The following is a 23238-nucleotide window of genomic DNA, read 5'->3' on the forward strand; positions in this document are numbered from 1 at the left end:
ACACCAGAGCACCGCTCGCCCACTACTCCACACTGTCCACAGTCTTTGGCAAGAATAAAACAAGCACAGAAGGTTGCCATTACTTTCTGTGCTATCCATGTGCACCAAGAGAGCGGAGCACCAAAAAGTGCAACCGCTCTCCACCAGCACACATTTTTGTGTAATGGGGGAAGTGTATTATCCTCCTGAAGGGAAGAGCTTCCATAAAAGTATGGTGAAATAGAATGCTGTTGCAACTGCGAGTTTCCCGCATGTGAGATCATCAAACAAAAGGCATATTGCCATGAACAATAGATGAACAATAAAACACCACAGTAAGAACAACTACGCAAGCGCAGCACATTTTCCACAAGCATCAGCCATTTTTTCTTGTCTAGAGACAGTTCCAAACAGTCAGAAGTATCAATATTAGCGTGCTTTAGATCATTTTTAATATTGTCAATCCATCTGAGATGGGGTCGGCCACGTGGGCGCTTGATGTCCCGGGTATTAATTGCCATATCCAGTGCTTGGTAGGACGCTGAGTTACGTCCATCGCGAACAACATGGCCCAGCCAGAGCAGCCGACGTCTGCGACAGGTGCTGGGTCTTGTCGCGTTGAGGAGTACACCGTAACAATTGACATGTGGTGAGGGTACACAACACCAAGCAGGTACCGCAATTTTTCTTCGGTGCCATGCGCCCAGCCGATTACTGAGTTACTGTGTCAGTGCCCACAGTCCTCAGTTATACAACGGGATAGGCAAAATGAGGGCAGAGAACATACAAAGTCTGGAGCTCAGTTTATGACGCTTCCATGAAATCGAGCCAAACGCTCTATTTGCAGCACCTATTCTTGCCTGAATATCCTCTGCGGACCCTAACAAAGAGCCAAGCAGCTTGACAGATCGCCAAGAGGAGTCGGCTTTAGGTACTGTAATATAATTATTGTGTTTTCTGCATATTGAACATTAGGTTACCTCCTTTGAATTTTTCACTTGTTTTCTCCACCATCTCCTCGACTTCTAGCCTCTCCGTGTCATGGATTGTTGTGTCGTCTGCATATTGGGTGGTTGGTGCTGGTAAAGATAAGTGCGATAGCATAGGATCAAGGTGGTGCATGGCTCCCTCAGCATACACATTGTACATGATGGGAGAGAGCGGATCCCTTGCACTACTCCGATATTTGTACCAAATGCTTTGCCCAAATGAGAACTGAGCTTCACTCTCATCGTCGTGTCCGAGATCAGAGAGGCAACGACATCAGTGGCAGCTCCAGATTCTGAAAACCGCGCCAACGCCTTCTCACGGACAATGGTATCAAATGCTCCGCTGAAGTCTAATAGTGCGGCAGAGTATTTCCAGTCACCGAGTAGGAGTAGTGCACGTTTGCACATGCTGCGGGTATAGAAAACTCCTTGAGCATACCAACACCTTTGCAATGCCACAAGAGCATACTAACACCAATGCAATGCCGCAAGAGCATACCAACACCAATGCAATGCCACAAGAGCATACCAAAACAAATGCAATGCCACAAGAGCATACCAACACCAATGCAATGCCACAAGAGCATACCAACACCAATGCAATGCCACAAAAGCATACCAACACCAATGCAATGTCACAAGAGCATACCGACACCAATGCAATGCCACAAGAGCATACCAGCACCAATGCACTGCCACAAGAGCATACCCACACCAATGCAATGCCACAAGAGCATACCAACACCAATGCAATGCCACAAGAGCATACCAACACCAATGCAATGCCACAAAAGCATACCAATACCAATGCAATGCCACAAGAGCATACCAGCACCAATGCAATGCCACAAGAGCATACAAACACCAATGCAATGCCACAAGAGCATACCAACACCAGTGCAATGCCACAAGAGCATACCAACACCAATGCAACGCCACAAGAGCATACCAACACCAATGCAATGCCACAAAAGCATTCCAGCACCAATGCAATGCCACAAGAGCATACCAACATCAATGCAATGCCACAAGAGCAAACCAACACCAATGCAATGCCACAAGAGCATACCAACACCAATGCAATGCCACAAGAGCATACCAACACCAATGCAATGCCACAAGAGCATACCAACACCAATGCAATGCCACAAGAGCATACCAACACCAATGCAATGCCACAAGAGCATACCAACACCAATGCAATGCCACAAGAGCATACCAACACCAATGCAATGCCACAAAAGCATACCAACACCAATGCAATGCCACAAGAGCATACCAACACCAATGCAATGCCACAAGAGCATACCAACACCAATGCAATGCCACAAGAGCATACCAACACCAATGCAATGCCACAAGAGCATACCAACACCAATGCAATGCCACAAGAGCATACCAACACCAATGCAATGCCACAAGAGCATACCAACACCAATGCAATGCCACAAAAGCATACCAACACCAATGCAATGCCACAAGAGCATCCCAACACCAATGCAATGCCACAAGAGCATCCCAACACCAATGCAATGCCACAAGAGCATACCAACACCAATGCAATGCCACAAGAGCATACCAACACCAATGCAATGCCACAAGAGCATACCAACACCAATGCAATGCCACAAGAGCATACCAACACCAATGCAATGCCACAAGAGCATACCAACACCAATGCAATGCCACAAGAGCATACCAACACCAAAGCAATGCCACAAGAGCATACCAACACCAATGCAATGCCACAAGAGCATACCAACACCAATGCAATGCCACAAGAGCATACCAACACCAATGCAATGCCACAAGAGCATACCAACACCAATGCAATGCCACAAGAGCATACCAACACCAATGCAATGCCACAAGAGCATACCAACACCAATGCAATGCCACAAAAGCATACCAACACCAATGCAATGCCACAAGAGCATACCAACACCAATGCAATGCCACAAGAGCATACCAACACCAATGCAATGCCACAAGAGCATACCAACGCCAATGCAATGCCACAAGAGCATACCAACACCAATGCAATGCCACAAGAGCATACCAACACCAATGCAATGCCACAAGAGCATACCAACACCAATGCAATGCCACAAAAGCATACCAACACCAATGCAATGCCACAAGAGCATCCCAACACCAATGCAATGCCACAAGAGCATACCAACACCAATGCAATGCCACAAGAGCATACCAACACCAATGCAATGCCACAAGAGCATACCAACACCAATGCAATGCCACAAGAGCATACCAACACCAATGCAATGCCACAAGAGCATACCAACACCAATGCAATGCCACAAGAGCATACCAACACCAATGCAATGCCACAAGAGCATACCAACTCCAATGCAATGCCACAAGAGCATACCAACACCAATGCAATGCCACAAGAGCATACCAACACCAATGCAATGCCACAAGAGCATACCAACACCAATGCAATGCCACAAGAGCATACCAACACCAATGCAATGCCACAAGAGCATACCAACACCAATGCAATGCCACAAGAGCATACCAACACCAATGCAATGCCACAAGAGCATACCAACACCAATGCAATGCCACAAGAGCATACCAACACCAATGCAATGCCACAAGAGCATACCAACACCAATGCAATGCCACAAGAGCATACTAACACCAATGCAATGCCACAAGAGCATACCAACACCAATGCAATGCCACAAGAGCATACCAACACCAATGCAATGCCACAAGAGCATCCCAACACCAATGCAATGCCACAAGAGCATACCAACACCAATGCAATGCCACAAGAGCATACCAACACCAATGCAATGCCACAAGAGCATACCAACACCAATGCAATGCCACAAGAGCATCCCAACACCAATGCAATGCCACAAGAGCATACCAACACCAATGCAATGCCACAAGAGCATCCCAACACCAATGCAATGCCACAAGAGCATACCAACACCAATGCAATGCCACAAGAGCATCCCAACACCAATGCAATGCCACAAGAGCATACCAACACCAATGCAATGCCACAAGAGCATCCCAACACCAATGCAATGCCACAAGAGCATACCAACACCAATGCAATGCCACAAGAGCATCCCAACACCAATGCAATGCCACAAGAGCATACCAACACCAATGCAATGCCACAAGAGCATCCCAACACCAATGCAATGCCACAAGAGCATCCTGCACCCGAGGATACTGTGCCTGATGATAGAGATACTTCAGATGCCAAAATCTCTCCGCAGGACAAGAAGATCAAGATTCTGTGGGATTTCACCATCCGGTGCGATTTCTTCAATAAGCACCGACGGCCTGGTATTGTTCTGGTGAATGGGTCTGCCAAGAAGTCCCTGATCATTGACATTGCTGTACCTGGTGATCCACGCGTTGCTGAAAAGGAAGTTGAGAAACGTGCCAAGTATCAACTTCTTGCTTGCGAAATCCATCGCCTATGGCAAGTTGAGACTCAGATTGTTCCTGTGGTAGTTGGGAGTTTGGGCACGTTCCCAAACAGTTGCCAGGATACCTTGACACCATCGGTATCACCAGCTACTGCTCTGTATCTGAATGGCAAAAATGCGCTCTCCTTGGTTCAGCAGCTATCCTGCGTAAGGTCCTTGCTTTGTAATGCTCTGGGGTGGGTGGTGGAGTTCTTTCGGTCCTATTTTCCTCCAAACTCTCTCATGTTTCCTATGATCGATATTTAGAAAAGGATTGTGTGTTTCTCTTTGTTGTTTACCTACCATCATTAAATATCCATATAATGCATGGCCCCACCTTTGGCTGCTGGATTCTAGCTCGGTGGGTGCCTATCTCTAGCCTTCGGCTGAGTGATCATGGAGAATCGGATAATTCAAAGGATGAGTCGGGGAAGTGAACTGCCAAAAAAAGATAAAAATCACCAGACCCCCAGGACCTTGTCCTGGTGGCTGAGTAGATCAGACTCACAGCCACGTGGTCTTGGACCAAAAATCGCTGATCCATATTTTCCCTCGTGTCAGGCCATGATCCAGGCACCATCCCTGCAGCTTGCCACTTTCTATGCCGCACATTAATTTGTGAAGCAGGGTATATTCTAGGACGAATTTCCAACCGGTTACGGTCCAATGAAGAGTGGGGGGTCGGGGGGTCCCCCCGGAAAAAAATTTCAAAATACAACCCAAATATGGCACTCGACAGCAATTTAACAGATTTCTTGGCGTTTGACCATTCACAGCTCCATTCACCCACAGAAAAGTACGGGCGGTTGGAACTGATTTGTAACTTTTCAACCGGTCGCCAACAATTTCAACCGGTCGAAAACCGGTTGGGGCGGTCCTAGAAAATTCCCTGTGAAGGTCATTCTTGGAACATTGTATAAGGTTGCTTTCCAGTTTGAATAGCTCTTTCATAACCAAATCCACAATTCACGGGAGAGGTGCAAGTGCGGATCACCGCAAATGATTATAAACTCTGTCTAATGCACTGGTGTGCATTGCAGTTCTATATCCGTCTCTCTTTAACTCACACTCTCACTCTCTATCTCCCTAACTCTTTCTCTCCATCGTTCTTTCCATCTTTCTCTTCATCTCTTTCTGCTTCTTTTTCTCTCACTCTCTTTCTCTCATGCTCTTTTCTCTTTCTCTTTCTCGTTCTCACTATCTATCTCTTCATCCTTCTCCTTCTTTATCCCTCTCCCTCTTTCTCTCCATCTTTGCCTCTCCCTACCACACTTTATCTCTCCTGATCCCTTTACTATCCCCTAGCTTCTCCTCTAGCATTAATTGAAATCTGGTTTAGAGTTTCACTTACGCTCAGGATATCTCTGCAGACCTCAGAAAGTTCTTTTCTCAGGCGGTCGAAGCTTGCGTCATTGACGGTCGCATTGATAGCAAAGCATCCTCGAAAGTGGAGTTTATCACCAAACTCCTCCTCGACACTACTATAGCTTGTGGCAAGCTTTGCAGCAAGTTCTCCATGATCCTCTCTCTTGATCTCGTCGCGGAAGGTCGCAATTATCATGACATTGAACGGCTGGTCTGTATTTGCAACAACAAGAGATGGGAAACGCAAACAAAAAAAGTATATAATTATATATATTTGTGGTGAGGAGATTTGAGGAAAGGTGATTTTAAGCAGCACACTCTCTGCAATATCATAGCATGCAGCTAAAAAATTGGTCAAAAGAGTGTTTTAAAGCAATTGTGCTAACGCTACTTCAAATGAATTGGCGACCGATAGTACGTACTAGGGTGTTATGAGCGGCCTCGAAGATATATCTCGTGAGTGATGATGGAACCATGCCTGACCTCCATGTGTTCGGTCTCGGGCTGAGAACCTTGGCAATCTACTGGAGAAGTGGCTGCACAGGCCAGTCAGCGCTGCTGTTTCTGCGACAAACAAAGAAGAAGCAGCTAATGCCGACCAGGCTGATTCTATTATCAGATCTCTGAAGAGCAAAGTCTGGAGATGGAGAAGACAGATGCGAGTTCTCTGAATGTTTCCGAAAATCTTGGGCTCCATCGGGCATAGACAATTTTTGTATGGACATTTCGGACGTTGCTCAATTGGAGAAGAGAGCAGAATATTTGAACCAAGGGCACGGCTCTTCCATTCAAGGCTCTCGACAATAACGGATCTGAACGTTTTCGATCCAGAAGCTGTTTGCTGTTTTCTCACTTGTCAGTTGTGGACTCATTGTTGCGGCAAAGATAAGACGGGACTATTCCATGGCCAAAAATAAAATAATTATTTTCTTTCTCAAACACAAAGCTCACTTTCCCTGACTGCATGTATGTGCACGTGACAAGTCTGTGGACGTGATTCATGTAGCATGATAGTGCGGGTATCCAGTAGACTGGTAGTGGCACATAACTTTATGCACAGACCCTAGTGCTCTGTGTGGTAAAACTGTCACTCACTGCACACACACACAGCGTGGAAAGTCCAACTCTGGAAAGTTCGGAATAATTTGAAGATTTGTATAATGTCCACTATCCGTGTACGCGCCCATGTGCCATGCGTCGACACTCTTATCTCATTTTCTAGACCACTCCGTGTGAACACGCATGGGCAAAAGGAAAGACCCAGTACATGGGGCAGTGCAAGTTCAGCTTGATGTGCAGTAACAATTCGTTAGTACAGTGTACAGTGTAGTGCACAGCACTTGTGAATAAAACTGTTTGTTCATGTGAAAATCAGTCTGATTTCACGTACCCAAAATAACGCCGGGACCACATACGCTCCCGGGCCCATATTGACGCACATGTTCTGGACCATCACCAATGTTTCTACCCAGGGACTTATCACAGGCTTTTACCATGGACGGAGAGATATCTAGGGTTGAGTCAGGTAGCCTTTTCTTCAGGTATCGGGTTTGGGTAGCTTTACACGGGTAGCACGGATACCATATTGGGTAATGTTTCCATGGTAACACCACAATGCACCTCTTCCCTTACACACTGGATAGACATGGGGAGTACTACACAAATTTGTACATGTGCACTGTACATGATGCCATCAGCGACTTCGGGTTTTCAGGTACTATTCCGTACCTTTCTAACCAATGTCCTCACAGGTTGCATGGGTATCCGACTACCCGTGCACACCACTATAAATAACACACACATAACACGCACACACACACACGCGCACACACACACACACAAACATACCTGCATGTGCACACACACACACACCCACACACATATACCTGCATGCACACACACACACACACACACACACACACACACACACACACACACACACCTGTCCTGTCCTGTCAACCCACTGCCTTAAAGGTTACGTGGTCCCATTGCGGGAGGAGGGAGAGGAGCAAACACGCCGGTGCCAGGTCAGGTCCCTGGACTGCCGAAATCTCCGAGAGCAGTGCTGACACATTAGTGGAAACTTGGCACGTTCATCCGTTGTTGGGCGGTTCTGGCGAGGTCTACAAGGAGCGGAAGCGGGCTGGCTAGCGATTGAGACAGGCTGACACCTGTGCACAGCGAGTCCACCCCTGCTACGGTACCATCTCCCACAATCTGCGCATTGACATGCACCACGCTGCTGATGGACTGGCTTGCGACGCTCCGCTGTGCACTTGTGGCGCTTAAGATCACTTGGTCTAGAGCAGACCTTTCCACAGGTGGGGCACTCAACGGGGGCTGCTGCGGCCAGTTCCTTATCCTGGTCTTGGTATCTACATCGCCATTCCACGCGAGATGTGTTAGCGGTCTGGTACCAGTTCACAATTTGGTTATGTCGAAGATCGACCGACACGCAGTCCTTCCACCGTTTCCTTGGTCCATGGGCAGGTCTGACAGGTGGGAGCTGGCCAAACAGAAGGCACTTCGGCATGCGGGTGTCATCCATGCGCGCCAGGTGACCTAGCCACTCTAGCCGACGATGCAGAAGCTTACAGGTGATGGTCTCCGGATCGCCCCACATACGCAATAGTTCAGCATTGCTGATGTGGGCATCCCACATCTGCTGTCTCGACACACCAAGGATAGAGCGGACGCAACGCATATGGAAGGTGGACAGGCGTTGCAAGTCGCCCTGAAGGGGGACCCAGCACTCAGAACCGTATAGTAGTAAGGACATGACACACGCGTTGAAAACACACCTCTTCAAGAACACAGGAAGCTGACCATTGGCAAATACAGGGCGCTGTAAAGCACCACAGGCCTTGGAGGCACTCGCAATGCGGGCGTTGACGTCCACTGCCGAACGGCTGTTGCTGGCGATAATGGAACCCAGATACCTGAATTCAGCCACATTCTTGATCTCAACATCCGCCAGCGTGAGTGGGACACAGTCTGCATCTTGGATGTTGCTGCCGCACACCATGAATTGGGTCTTGGTAGTGCTGACAGTTAGTCCAAAATCAGCAGCAGTCGCCTGGAATACAGAGAGTGCGAGCTGAGCACCGTCACGTGTAGTCGCTAACAAGGCTGAATCGTCGGCGAACTGACATTCCCCAAACTTGGTCGATATCTTTCGCGTCCTCGGCTTGCCGAACAAATTTCCGTCAATGCAATAGCGAACCTCCATGCCGACACCAGGAACTGCCGACACTCTCCGGGACCAAAACAGTGAAAACGGCCCACATGAATAGATTGAAAAGCACGGGGGCCATAGAGCACCCCTGCCTCAAGCCGTTGTTGATGTTGATGGGCTGAGTGTGTCCCTGGGATGTGCGGATTGTGGCAGACATAGATGTGTGAAAGGACTTGATGACAGCGAGGAGGGTGTCCGGTACCCCAGCACAAGCAAGTACACGCCACATGCACTCTCTGGGCACTGAATCGTAGGCCTTGCGCAAGTCGATGAAAACCATACACACACACACACACACACACACACACACACACACACACACACACACACACACACACACACACACACACACATACACACACACACACATACCTGCATGCACACGCACACAGTGCCCTCCCTGCACCAGTGTACAGAATCAAACACATGCCCCAATCATCCAATCATTCATGCATGTACTGTCATGGACATGGAAACCTGGTCACACATCTAGCGGCCCCAGGGCACTCGCCATGCAGCCGTGGACAAGCGGTACACACATGCATTTATGCGCTGCAGGGCGGTGGTCGCATCGGATGAACATGTGCACTGCACGCAGCGTTCTGTACGCGCTGAGGGCGCCGGCCCTGGTCAATCAACCAAATTTCCATGCCTGCTACAGTACATGCCGACATACGGATCAACAGACACCATTTCTTTTTAACAAAAATGCATTTGATAACATATTTCACTGACCTGATGTTACCGATGGTGGCATCCGGCTCAAAAACCGACCAGCGGTGGTGATTATGCTTGTTGTAATCAGTTTCTCGTCCCATTTGCTATTGACAACAGCAAGACCGAGGCTTGGTACTGATGTGGATAGGCAGAAAATGTCGTGTGTCGCTGAAAACGCATCCTGCCCAGCGAGATCTTTGATACGCAAATGCTGACCACGCTCATCAGTGAAGTTGGACATCTGGATGCCTCGGGTTCGTTTCGAGTCGTTTGATGTGCCATTGTTTCCTTCTTTTCTCAATGTCTTGATCAGTGTGGACTTCCCAACAAGTTGTTCCCCGCTAACTAGAACAACTAGAGTGTTAGCGTCCACTTGGCCTTCGGAATAAAATTCCTCCAGCTGAAGGTAAGTCTGCGTACACAAGAACAACAATTAAAGAATAGGGGGTTTGTCAACTTACAACCGCTCTATGCAGTTGCTATTCACACTTGGCGCGTGCGCTGGATGAAAAACTCTTTATTAGTGAAGTCGAAGAATTATGACGTTTTGGGCCACTCACTGTGAATAGCAACTGAATAGAGTGGTTGTCAGTTGATAACCCCCTTTCCTTTATAATGCAGTTCCGTGATGTCCACCATTTTCTTAGTGAAGAATAACAATTACTGGATATAAGTGTTGAAGGCAACTTTTCTTTAAAAGCTGTGACGATGATAAAGCTCCATAGTTGGCAGTGTTCATCTGTTTGACAGTAAAGTATGTGAGGAGCATATTTCTTAAGTGGGGATGAATTTTTTTATAAGTCGGACAATGTGAATGAGAAGACCAGCTTGTCCACATGCTATTATGGTTCTTTCGGCAAGCGGCATGCACTGCACACATGCACTTGCCTGAATTAAACACAAGCGGGAAATGAATCTATGAAGATTCCTGCTACTTTCAACAATAGGGAGGTGGACATCGAAAACATGAGTCGGTGATAGCTTTGTAAAACGTATTGAAAGTACAGACGACTTTTTACCATATGCACGGATTGAAAACAAAACTTCATCCTTTTTAACAATTATTAGGTACGGGAGGAGGTACCTAACACATCAGTGAATGACTTCAATTGTCACGATACTCTCCATAGCAATGGGATACTTGGAATTATTAATTATTATTATAATGCATTCCCGCGGCAGCGTCAACAGTGCAAGTGCAAGTCACCCATGCACAAACACAGTCCACACGTTTGCTTATGGTGGACATGGTAAGAGAAGCAGTTGATATAGGAGACATAAAGACAACAAGCACAAACGTAGCTGTAAATCCTTTGTGTATAGAATGCTTGGAATACTCAGTATACTGTTTAGCCAATGTAATCATGTAAAAATAAAGAAAGGGCAAAATGTTGCAAGTTATGACCAACTGTCCCACAGTGCAACCAGATAATACACTGGCAGCAAGTGCGACAACAGGGTACAAAACTGACAAGGAGTACTGAGACATTCAACGACCAAACACCTCACTCCAACACATCTAAGATGTGTACACCAACAACCTTCCAACTTGAGAGGCTCAGGTAAGGAAATATCCAAAGAGGGGAAGGAAAGCGCAACGAAGATGAGCATGGGCTCCGTCCCACAGCAACAAAGAATGCCGAACGTTACTGGATGAAGACGAGACTAGTAAGATAATTGGACGTACCGGTTTTACTACAACCCAACGACGCAAATTAACAGACCACCCAAATTGGGAGGTTCAAGTTTATATTGTAAACATGGAAGGGGAAGCTGAGCATTCCTTGTCAGTTTTTCAGCTAAGTACTCCTGGTCAGTTTTGTGCCCTATTGTCACACTTGCTGACGACATAATTATCTGGTTACATCGGTGGACAGTTAGTCATAACTCGGAACTTGTTATTTCTCTAATTACCTGAAGAAAACGACGGTTGTAAGGGCCAGCAGTCTTCTTTTCAGCGGCATGTCGAACAATTTCCATTACCTACATTGCCAATAGAACACACAGAAAACACAATGACAGATGTAAAAGTAGATATAGGGAAGAGGACAGGTGGTTGGTAGAGAATAGTCCGTAGAGAAACATGGTTGGAGTGAAGTGAGGTGCCACGAAAGACGGTCACGGACAGGGTAGCATTAGCGGAAAAAATACTTTTCTTTGTGGCTATTCACTTAGGGCTTGTTCGACTTGTCATTCTTTTTTCCGAAGAATTTGGAATAGCTACGTCACGTGGTGCGTGGAGATGGTCGATCTTATCGGACGTCATCGACAATTCCACTGAAAACTCTAAAATGATAGAAACCGTTCTAATGGGAAGGCTTCAACTAATCTCTTTAAAAAAATTGTTCGAACAGTTGCTGAAGACAATTCGAACGCCCCCTTAACTTAATATACGTGTATACGTAGTACATACAACAAAGTGTTGGGGGTCTTTGCTGCAAATAATGCTCAATACCTCAACAAGGGCAGAGCTTACAACACGAGGCAGAACAACAGAGACCAAAAACCTTTCTCGCAACTCCGAGTTTCGTGTTTCAAAAAACACTCCTCAGACGATAAAACATCATAATACTATTCGCTAGTTATATAGGGTAATTGTAATTTAGGCTAAGGCAGTGCTGCAACCACAAAACTTGAGGAGATAACATCAGCGCTGGAATACACTCTGCGTAATATGAATGCAAGTGTCATGGCTGAGGTATATTGCTATAACCAAGATGGGAGAAACATGTAGAACCGACGCAGGAATGAAGTAGGTTTCAGTGGTAGTTGTGTCACGCCAAAGGGCTGGGTAGTATGATTGTGTTGCATAGCAGATAGCAGTGTGGCTAATGGCGCAATATGTGGTTTGGTGTGAGTGGGAAAGAGTGAGGGTGTACATGTGTGTGCATGAGAGAGAGAGATAGAGAGTGTGTGTGTGTGTGTGTATTTGTGTGTGTTTGTGTGTGTGTGTGTGTGTGTGTGCATGCGTGCGTGCGTGTGCGTGCGTGCGTGCATGCGTGTGTGTGTGGGGGGGGGGGGGACACCGCATATCTCATCATGTGATACCAGTGTAGTTTGCGAGCGAGAATTTGTTGGAATGTCTACACTTGGAGATGAGCTCGCTTCTCTTGTTGAGGCATGTTTCTCTATCCGCGGTTATGATCGGAACTTCTCCGAGAGGCAAAGTTGGCACCTCTTGCTGATGTTGCTGTAGGCTTGTGCTCGTTCTGAAATACTCCACTGGATCGAGTAGTCTTCCTGTCTCTCCGGCAATTTCCAGACATACTTGTATAGTTCGGTGCTCTTCCGTCTCTGCTCGTGGTTGAATGTGTCCTTGTGGTTTCAGTACCGGGTCTTGAACGTTGGCTCTGTTGCTCCGAAGTACACACGTGCTGGGTTAACATTACGGCGTGTCACTTCGGCTTTGTAGACCAGCTGCAAAACGAAGTGTATTGTCGAATCTGACAAGGAAAAGTAGCGGTGATAACTTGTCACTCCAAACGACAAGCTTTTCCTTGCGCCACCAAAATTTTTCGGTGCAATATTCGATGCAAAAAGTGACTGTTTGGCATGTAGTTTTTGAACTTTACGGCAAGAGGAATGATGAAATCACATGCTTCATGATGTAGAATAATGATTTCCGGTTCACAACACAATGCACACGATCACGATCGTTCCTGTTGTGCTATTCGAATCGGACCATAATGGAGGAGGTAAGACGCATCATATTTCCTGCATGCTCTGCTCAGAACCCGCAGACACTATCGTTACAGCGCTAGCAGTATTGCATTGGCAAGACTTCTTTGAGATATGTCCTCTTGCAGTAAGAACAGGTACGTATATTTCACACTAACCTCGCACACCCCGAAAATGGCTCAACAGGAACCGCGGCTAGTTTACATGCTGATGCCTGATGTAGATCTGCAACAGCAAGGAATGACCGTCGAGCATGCCATCAAGGTCGCTTGGAGTTGACCAGCACAGGCTACACTGGTTCCATGTGGTACGTGGCGTGCCCACATCACAGATTTCTTACGTCATTAACAACGCGATTTGACCCCTACTCACCCTATTCTTTGTCCTGCATGTTGAGGGAAAGTCCCGGTTGGAAGGCCTACAACGCGACCAGCGTGCTCTTAAAGGGGAACTCCACGAAAAAATGAAAATCTGAAAGCCTGTAGAGTTTCGGGCGCTGAGTCGAATGGTCTTGGTCCAAAGTCTCTACGAGAAAGCGTTCTTGAGATATTTCAATTTTAGCCACGCCCCATACCAATGTATGTGTGACGTCATTGTGGCATGGTGCGAAAATACTTGGATTTTGAATCTCTCTTTCTACAGGACGAAAGTCACTTCAGAAAGTAGTTTGCCAAGTCGCCTGAGCCGCTGCAATGCCAAATTGTTGTGTTGTTGGTTGTGCCAGTATCATATCATCCTCCTGGGGTTAGTTTACTCAGATTCCCAAAGGATGGAGACCTGGCAAAGCGCCGAGATGTTGCAATGCGTCGTGAAAATTTCAAGCCTATTTTCGCAGCACGAGCTATGTTTGCTCGCTGCATTTATGATCCAGAGGGACTTGAGAGCTGAGTTTTGACGAGTACGCTGTCCAGGAAAGCCCTCATCAGTGTACCAGTGCCCTCCGAACCGTGAGCCTCCAGCAAAGCGAACTCAACAAGCTGCAACTGAGAAAGCAGGGCGAGATACGTTCCACCAGGATCAGAAGAGTAAATCACCCCATCAACTCCGTCTGCAGCTAGCTGATGAACGATATTACCCCAGTAACTTTGCGCATACCAGTACTCAAACTGTGCACATCTGTCATCAACTGGGACGCAAACAGACAGACCCCCAGCAAGTACGAAGGTTACAGAACTGTTTGCTTGCGATGTGCAGGCAGCATGCACGACGAACTGTCTCACCAATCCTGCCAAACTGAACCAGTGTAAGTTGATTGCGTGGATATGTCTCTATCTATAACAGCTACCCTACTTCTAGGCATGGTTGCATGAATATCATATCACTCAGAGCAGTTGTTAGAAGTCTGGACAGCCTAGGAATAGTGCAAGTAAGGTGAAACAAAAAATTATTACACTCCGAGTTCCACGCTTGCTGGATAACCAGACCAAAAAATCTAGTTTCGAACAAGGAATGGGTTCTGGTTGTATGCGAAAGAAAAGTTAGTGAAGACCTATTGTGCAAGGAATACATTGGGAACTACACATATTATACACATGCACTCACACCTTCACCCACATGCGCGCACGCGTGTGCGTGCACACACACAAAACAACAACTCGCACACATACGCACCCACATACTCAAACTCCCTCGCACGCACGCTAGCCTAAGGATAGTACATATGCTGTAGCAGTGGTGTACTTAGTGAAATGACTATGTGTACATCTAATGACGCCGCCACTCCACGCCAGAAGACACCAAACATCTGCTGAACATTTTGCTCCCGTCTCTTATGGGCAACACAGGGAATGAAACGAACAATGCAATTGAGAACAAGAGTCGTCCTGTACGGTGAAGTCTCCATTATTGTCTAAGCAAGTGTGTTTTCTCCACATTCTTTTTGCCATGCTGGTATATGACAGTGTCATGCCAAAGTACATTCTCAAACGCATTCATTTCTCAATTCTGGGGATGATTGGACACGCACATCTCGCAGCTCTTGACGACGTCAATGTCAACCGTCGTCCCAGCACAACCAAAAAGACCGCGATAGGAAGGTATAAAATCCAGTTCTCAAAGCATAAAGAAGACTGTGGCCAAATAGAAAATTATACGACAGAAAGAGCTATGAGTATGTTGACAAGCTCATGTGTGAGGTGGTAGCGGTTGCAAATGGCAACCTCGATGTTCCTGCCTTGGAGAAGCGTGTTTCCCTGCCAAATTCCAGGTGGAAGCCTCCTGAGAAGGCCGAGGTGGTGCAGGATTTGGATATCTTTGCCTGATGGTATTCAGAACGCAGGCTGGAAGACAACAACGAACGTGCTTGCCCAATTTGCCGTGTACATAGGGTGTACTGCCTGTGTGGCGCATAGCGTAGAGATCTACACAAACACAGAATGTCATATGGAATGTGTATGATGAGTGCTTGTACACATACCACATTGCTGTACCGTAATAATTATTATAGTCAAATACTCATTTACTCTACATATGCGCTGTATTGCACCTACCGGTACCTACCTGCACTTTCAGTGCGCGCGCCATACTAATTTAGTGTCCACTGGTACACAGATGGAGGGTCTTGTAGAATTTCCCATAATTGCTGATTTCAAATTGAACTCAAATTGAATTCCAATGATCTGGGGGATGAATACTGATTAGGACGTGTTGGATTACCTACTAGTACAGAGATGTCTTGGTCAGAAAGTACAGATGTCTTACTCTCCTGCCAGAATTTGTGCATTATTTGGTGTACGCTTTCTTGACCCCACGCTTGTACGTTGCATGCCATGGAACGAGTTTATTGACAAAGTCTATTGGTTGAAACGATAAAGTATGGGTTCGGGTGTGATCAAATGCACCCATGGTGCTCATAAACTGTGTGCAGTGCTCTCTTCACCAACAGAACCCTACCATACTTTGCAGATCTTGTACCAATCCAAGGGAAAATGACAAAGACAAAATAATGTGTTTGAGTCATGCATGAAAACTTGTGATAACTAATAGCACTATAGCACAATGTTGTTCGTGCTATGCCTGACAACAATAAGTTACACAAAACATTACGCGCATCGATCCTCACAAGATAAGTCAAGACATACTCGGAGCAAAGAGAAATTTGTTTGTGTCATGCATGAAACTTGTGATAACTACCAGTACAATGTCCAGTGCTGCCAAACCGTCTGATTTTTCGGACAGTGTCCGATTTTTGAAGGCTCTTCCGAAAACTTATCCGAAAAGGGAAACGTCCGAAAAGCAGCCAAAATGTCGGAGATATTACTTCCCTATGCATGAGTCCTGCACAAATCACTGTACATTTGCTTCTAAAAAGGCTAGCACTTGGCTGTGGAAGTGCAAAGTAACATGCCAGGATCAGGCTGGATGGCATGTAGACTCTACGCCGACAGTGTGTACAGAGTCAGTGTGCGACCACACTCATCATTACCAAATTCATGACAACTCCGGGGTTACCATGGCAACGAAGCGAATTTTCATGGTGTTTTAGGCGATATTTTGAATTCTCTGTAAAAAAATTGCCGAGGAGAAAACTTGGCAACATGTGGCCAGCCTTGGCGGTGAAGGGTGTCCGATTTTGGGCGAAAATTATTTGGCAGCACTGAATGTCTTTCTTGTGCGACGCCTACTGTAGTGCGCCTGACAACAATAAATTTCCCCCAAAAATTAAGTGTATCATGCTGATACGCGATCCTCACAAGACAAGTCAAGACAAACTAATTGAGGCTTACCTAATGTCAGACTCTTCTGTCACTGGCATTGGCGGCTTCTGCATGTCGAGATAACCTCAAAGAGCAGTGGTGGGCACAGCCTAATGCAAGGATACGATCTCGTAATCTGCGAGGGCCGCTACGCAATAAACCATCTTGTCGACAGCGACGGCAGCATCCTACCAGCAAAATCATTCCCGCGGGCTGGGCATGGCTATACACTTTTGTCCACGCTCGCACCAGTCGGAGTCCCAAACGAATCGAGATTCTGGTGACCAAGCTGCTCGTCTTCTGTCGGACGCAGCTGCTGAAGTATCTTCTTCCTCAACATTTGTTACACGCGATGGCAGCTCCTCAGCAGAGTATCTGAGCTCCCTGCCCCAACCATACGTGGCGGTGGGCTGTTGGTCGTCTTCACTGGCCTCAGCATCGCTGCCTTCATTTCTGGGGACAGAGGATTGTTCGGAATCGCCCATCTTCCCTTGAAATACCAACTAAAATTAGTGCTTGTAGATAGGCGAAGAGAAACAACTATGCCTCAATGATATAGGCAGCCCGTGATGACGTGGCCAAATGGCCGCATGACGTCAGGGCGCGGCCCCCGTTTTTGCAATTTCAAAGTGAAATATCTCAAGAACGCTTCGTCGTAGAGGCTTCGGACCAAGACCATTCGACTCAGCGCCCGAAACACTACAGGCTATCAAAGTTTCATTTTTCGTGGAGTTCCCCTTTAAGCTGGGCATCAAAATGCACGTGATCCAATCTAAATATCAACAGGCGATCCTTGTAAGTGCACGTACACTTGATCAAGGTGACTCAGAACAACTGCTGAACCGTGATCTAAGAGACCTGGCATTCTGGCGTCACGGGGTACGTGATTTGCACAGTTGATCTACACCACAAAGGAAACTTAGCTGCAAAATTTGAGCGAAATTGGAGAGATCGACTTGCACAAATCTTCTGGTTTTCTCAGATATGCTCTCTTTTAACTTCATGAATATTATACCTGGAGTGAGCGATTCAGTATGAGCTCGAACATCACTGCCCGTATCTCAAGTTTGCCGTTATCTCAGGACAGCTCGTCTACTATGTATTATACTACTTTTTGAAGAAGTGTTTTTGGCACATATTACGCGTATTCAGGATACTCAAGTCTGTGGACAGCAACTGTTTCGCTCTGTTAGAGCTCATCTGCACAGCTCAGAGGACCGAAGCGCAGCTCTTCGCAATGAAATACGTTTCCGTGAAGCATTCCGTATTCAGGATAAAGAAATATGTCTTGATGAAAATAAGTGAATTACACAGGTGGGCAGTGATAAACTGACACTATAGTCTGTTTCAAAAAGATTTACAATCAGGTTTTGGTCTTAATTAAGTATGAAGATAAGGGAAATTTGGACAACTAAGTACATAAAAGGGCTTGTTAGGGCACGGCAAATTGTTCTGTGAAGGTTTCGAAACAATTGGACCAGCGGTTAAGGAGTTAGAATTTCGGCCAGGTTTCGGGCCTTTTCCCATGGTTTACAATTTGCCCTGGAAGCCAGTATCGATTTTTTATCAAACCCCACGATTTATCCATTCCTTTTTGGCCTTGTGGTTATGAATGCTGTCTGCTGACCATGAAGTTGTGAGTTCAAATCCCAACAAATCTTCAAGTAATACATTTTTTCTTCATTTTTTCATTGTTTTTTGGTGATCACGCTGGTTGGTACAAGACAAAGAAGGTGGCTGCACCAAACGGCTTGTTGCTGGAGCTCGCGTTTTCTGCCGAACTGACTGACACTGTGTCTTGACTGTTGCTACATGTACAATGTCATGTATGTGTTGAATACACCGGCATATCGATCGATCGATTTCTTTTTAAGAATTATTTTAGTATTTCAAGATCGCCAATTTATTTGAATTTAGCAGTCAACGCCGTCTTCTATCAGCTTTCACAGGCTTCTGCTTTTCTCAAAATGTCGTCGAAGTCACACGGATAGCTTTGCCAAGTCATGGCGTAGGGAATGAGTCTATCATGACTATATCAATGTCACATGGTGAGAGTAAATAATTGCATCGCAGCTCAAAGAAACGATTTAGTGACCCATGCCGCTCGTCAACATTTACCACACTTTCGACATGTCTTCTCTGACTTCATATCGATACGAGGAAGAACTCGTTTGTTGTAAACCAGAGTATCGACCAGAGTATCGACATGAGTTGTCATTTTTCGTGCTTTCGCGCGGAATATTTCTTCGAGTTCACAGTGAGTTTTTCCAGGCAGCGCTCGAGCGCTCATACGGTAAGACGGCAAACTCCCCAGGGCGATCGCCAGGATTGTAAATCTTTTTGAAACGGACTGTAGTTTACACGAATAATAATTCAAACCCCCAAATTCGAAGCAGTTTTGCCATAGTAACTCAAGCTAAAGGTGCCCGGTAGAGAGGCGTGCCAGTATCTGAAGCGTCCGGATAAGAGACATTTCATTGCTATTAATAGTTGCAACTGTTGCATTCTTTTCGTAGTCTTAGTAAACTGCATTGCAGCCATTCATACATTATTGCACTCATTCCAAACACCCACACAGGGACGTTTCTGCTGTGAAAGTCCCTTTTGAGTCACTAAAATTTAATGATTGGGCTAACCAATCATTAGTTTTAACCAGTAACCTGATACTGAGCCATGCCTGAATATTTGGTGAATCAAAAGCAGTGTTTGCAGCAAGGAGACAATGTGTGAGTGTCTGGAGGGAATATAGTGATATTGTTACCTTATTGGTTATGCAAGTTTTCAAATGGGAAATTCATTTTGATGTACAGTCAACTTCGCTTATAACGACACTCGGCGGGGCATCGGAAAAGTGTCGTTATTCACAAAGTGTCGTTATACCCGAAGTCTCATTATATGTATCACAGTTGGATGGGACTTTGCTCTGGGCATGGAAATTCTGTCGTTATTCGCGAATTGTCGTTATATCCTCAGTCGTTTTCAGCGAAGTTGACTGTATTTTCTTTTCTTCTAAGTTGCGCTTACCTTCTCCTGCTCCTCTGGGTACTTGCTCTCAAGATGACGGATAATTGCCCTTAGTCTAGCCGCAGGCTGGGCGTTCCAGCTGTGGTCACTTGCTACTGCAGAGTCCAGGCATGTCATGTTGTCCTGTTAGAATGAACAATGGAAAATCAACAAGAAAGTGAAACAGACCTCTTAGTAAAAAATGCACACAGCTCTGTAAACCAGAACAGCAGTTGATTTTGAATACTTTGCAGATTCAAGAAACTAAGACTTTTCTGATGCTCGTTCTGAGAATTACGACAACTCCTATTAACACATTATAACGTCTCTGTGTTTTTCACTGTTTTTATTAGACATTATCTTTCTTTACGGTGTTGTTGTTGCTGTTCATTTTGCTACTCTTTCTTTTTCCCTCCCCTTACTTTCATTTGTCGCCGTGGTTGGCAATCACCCACTCTCTTCACATTGGCCGGTGTTTCCACCGAGTCTTGAGATGTTGTAATAAAAAATAAATATAACAGTGGAACCTAGCTATGTCTTGTGATCAGAAAATGGTACAATTTTTTTAAATGCATACTTCAAGTATGGTATTGGTCAGAGAAAATAATGTAATTCGTCATTGGTAGATTCGCGTTGTTGAGTTGTAGTTAGACTAGTTTGTCCAATGGTCTTACCAATCTCCTTATTATCCTGTTATCCTTGTTCCCGAGGGACATACCACGTGCACATCTTCGTTGCGTCTTCTTCCCCTCATTGGACCTTTCAGCACGTGAGCCTTCCAAGTGATCTGAGAAGGTTGGTGTTTTTAATTTCGTAGGTTCGTTGGAGCTACTTCCTCCGTTAACAAAAACTTCGTGATGGATTTTGATGGATATGAAAACGCTTAGAACAGGTCAAGAACAGTTTGTATCGACTGCAAATTACTGGACGACGGTGTGATTCAGCCTATGTACAACGCTTTTACAAGAGAAACTGTTGGCGGAATGAGCAGAGAGTTCAGTTTGCGTGCGATTCATTTTTGACCTGCGTCGCTGTCGTCATCTGCTGCACGCGAGTCGTCATCTGCTGTACGCGAGTCGTCATCTCTCTCGAGTCGTTGTTCAGCTCGTTTCAGCCTTGCCTCGGCTTCTTTGATCACACTCCGCTTGATGTCGCCGCCGTTCAAGTAAGTTTGCTTTCAAGCTGCGTGATCCGCCACGATGGCGATTACTCGTTTCCACCAGGGAGTCGTGAAAAATATTTTACGACTCCCTGGTTTCATCTTCACTCTCCAGAACTCCGCGAAACGAGGAGTAAAGGCACAGCTAAACTGATTCCATTTTCTCTATTGGATACCAGCACTGAACGGCAGCGGCTAGCAAGTCCAGTCGACTTTCTTTAGCCACGAGACTCGCATCTGACTGCAGACTTCTGAAAGAATGCATGGTCATCATCAGCATTCGAATCTGGGCTTTGCGCAGGTTGAACAAGAACTAACGTGTTACTTCAGTTTAGAATTATTGAATCTGGGCTTTGCGCAGGTTGAACAAGAACTAACGTGTTACTTCAGTTCAGAATTATTTTCATGGAGCCGTGCAATCGGAGCAGCCCCTTGTTCACTCGCTCATTGTGTGGGCTCGCTGCTCCGTTTTATCGCTCTCTATCACTCTCCAACGTACTCAGTGCTAAAGTGGTAGAGAGGCCAAGCAGCGCAATATCCCCTCGGAGAAGTGGCATTTCAGTTACGCTCGCCATGACTGTCATCACCTATGTTTCCACAGCGCAACCATCGATTTCGCTCGACTTGTTGTGAAAGGTCGCTTTCCTTGCATCGTATCTCTGTCATGGCATGCCAGGGAAGGCCAAGAAAGTGATTGTGACTCATTTCACGGCAGTTTGTGCCCAAATCAGCCCCTCAAAATTCCATCACGAAGTTTTTGTTAACGAAGGAAGTAGGTGTCAGGTCGTTCAATGTCTCAGGACCCCTGGCAGGTTTGTGCCTTGTTATCGCACTATCTGACTATCTGACTATCTGACTATGTATTATCTCGTTGCGTTGGTGGATTGCTGTCAAAACTCGTAATGTGTTGGTCCTTCCTCTTTTACATGAATATTATTGGTTCACCATTCAAGGTTAAAATCGAATCACTGTTATCAACACATTGTCTCACATACAACTGCCTTCCTAACTTTGCACAATACTCACCATGTATCTATCTCCCACATCGCATGCATTATCGTTCTTATCCAATAATTCTTTTTGGTGTAGTGACACATTCCTTTTCTCTTTTCTCAATATATAAAACCTTAGGTTGTTTCCCATTTTCCTTTAGTCACGACACTTCACTCATGATTGTGACCAGAAAATGTTCTGGAGTTAAAACTTCTTTGGTTGCAATGTTTGTGATATGAATGCGCACTTGATTTTATTCATCGGTATATTACGATTATTATCTCCACGTTACCAATTTAACTAAAAGTGTGACTTACCTTTCTCAAGGCAAAAAGATCTGAACCCTTTTGAAGCAGAAATTCTATAACCTCAGGCTTGCCTTCTTGACAGGCTCTGTGCAATGGTGTTTCTTGATCCTGGAGTAGGGAGAGGTGAGAACGTTAAAGATATTTTGTATTGGGGAAACAACAAGGGAAGAGACAGAGCGACAAACGACTACATGATTGATCACGGCAAGAAGAGAGAAAGAGAGAGAGAGAGAGAGAGAGAGAGAGAGAGAGAGAGAGAGAGAGACAGAGAGAAAGAGATAGAGATAGATAGAGATAGATAGAGATAGATAGATAGATAGAGAGAGAGAGAAAGAGAGAGAGAGAGAGAGAGAGAGAGAGAGAGAGAGAGGAGGGAGAATGAGAGTGAGCCAGTGTTAGAGCTACAATATAGATAAAAGGCCTGAGTGCCTATGATCAATACAGGTGGCCAAGCAGCTGCTATACAGGAACTCGTCAGGCTTTGTGTACAGGGTGCAGACCAGCAAGAGAAAGGATTTACTAAGAAACAGTGTACAGAAGATGGGGACCTAACAGTTTGTTCAGGTTCTGAACAGAGTACTACTACTAGTAATCAGGAAATGTCATGCGCCATAAGAGACCATGCCTGAGAATACCAAAGTATGTGTGCAAGCCGATCTGTC

At 45.8% G+C, this 23238-nt stretch overlaps 1 protein-coding gene across 1 annotated transcript in view; it reads right to left on the bottom strand.

Annotated features, from left to right (window-relative positions):
• Positions 1–22678, bottom strand: part of LOC135829453 (uncharacterized) — a 47901-nt gene extending 25223 nt beyond the window's left edge. The window contains exons 1-5 of the mRNA XM_065341858.1: positions 22586–22678; positions 20138–20260; positions 11655–11723; positions 9759–10152; positions 5775–6001 (exon numbers count right to left, since the gene is read on the bottom strand). Of these exons, the coding sequence (XP_065197930.1) occupies positions 5775–6001; positions 9759–10152; positions 11655–11723; positions 20138–20254 (807 nt within the window). The 5' untranslated portion in view covers positions 20255–20260; positions 22586–22678. The remainder of the gene's footprint in view (positions 1–5774; positions 6002–9758; positions 10153–11654; positions 11724–20137; positions 20261–22585) is intronic.
• Positions 22679–23238: the final 560 nt, after the last annotated feature.

The sequence above is a fragment of the Sycon ciliatum genome, chromosome 13 (assembly GCF_964019385.1).
Source record: "Sycon ciliatum chromosome 13, ocSycCili1.1, whole genome shotgun sequence".
NCBI classification, from domain to species: domain Eukaryota; kingdom Metazoa; phylum Porifera; class Calcarea; order Leucosolenida; family Sycettidae; genus Sycon; species Sycon ciliatum.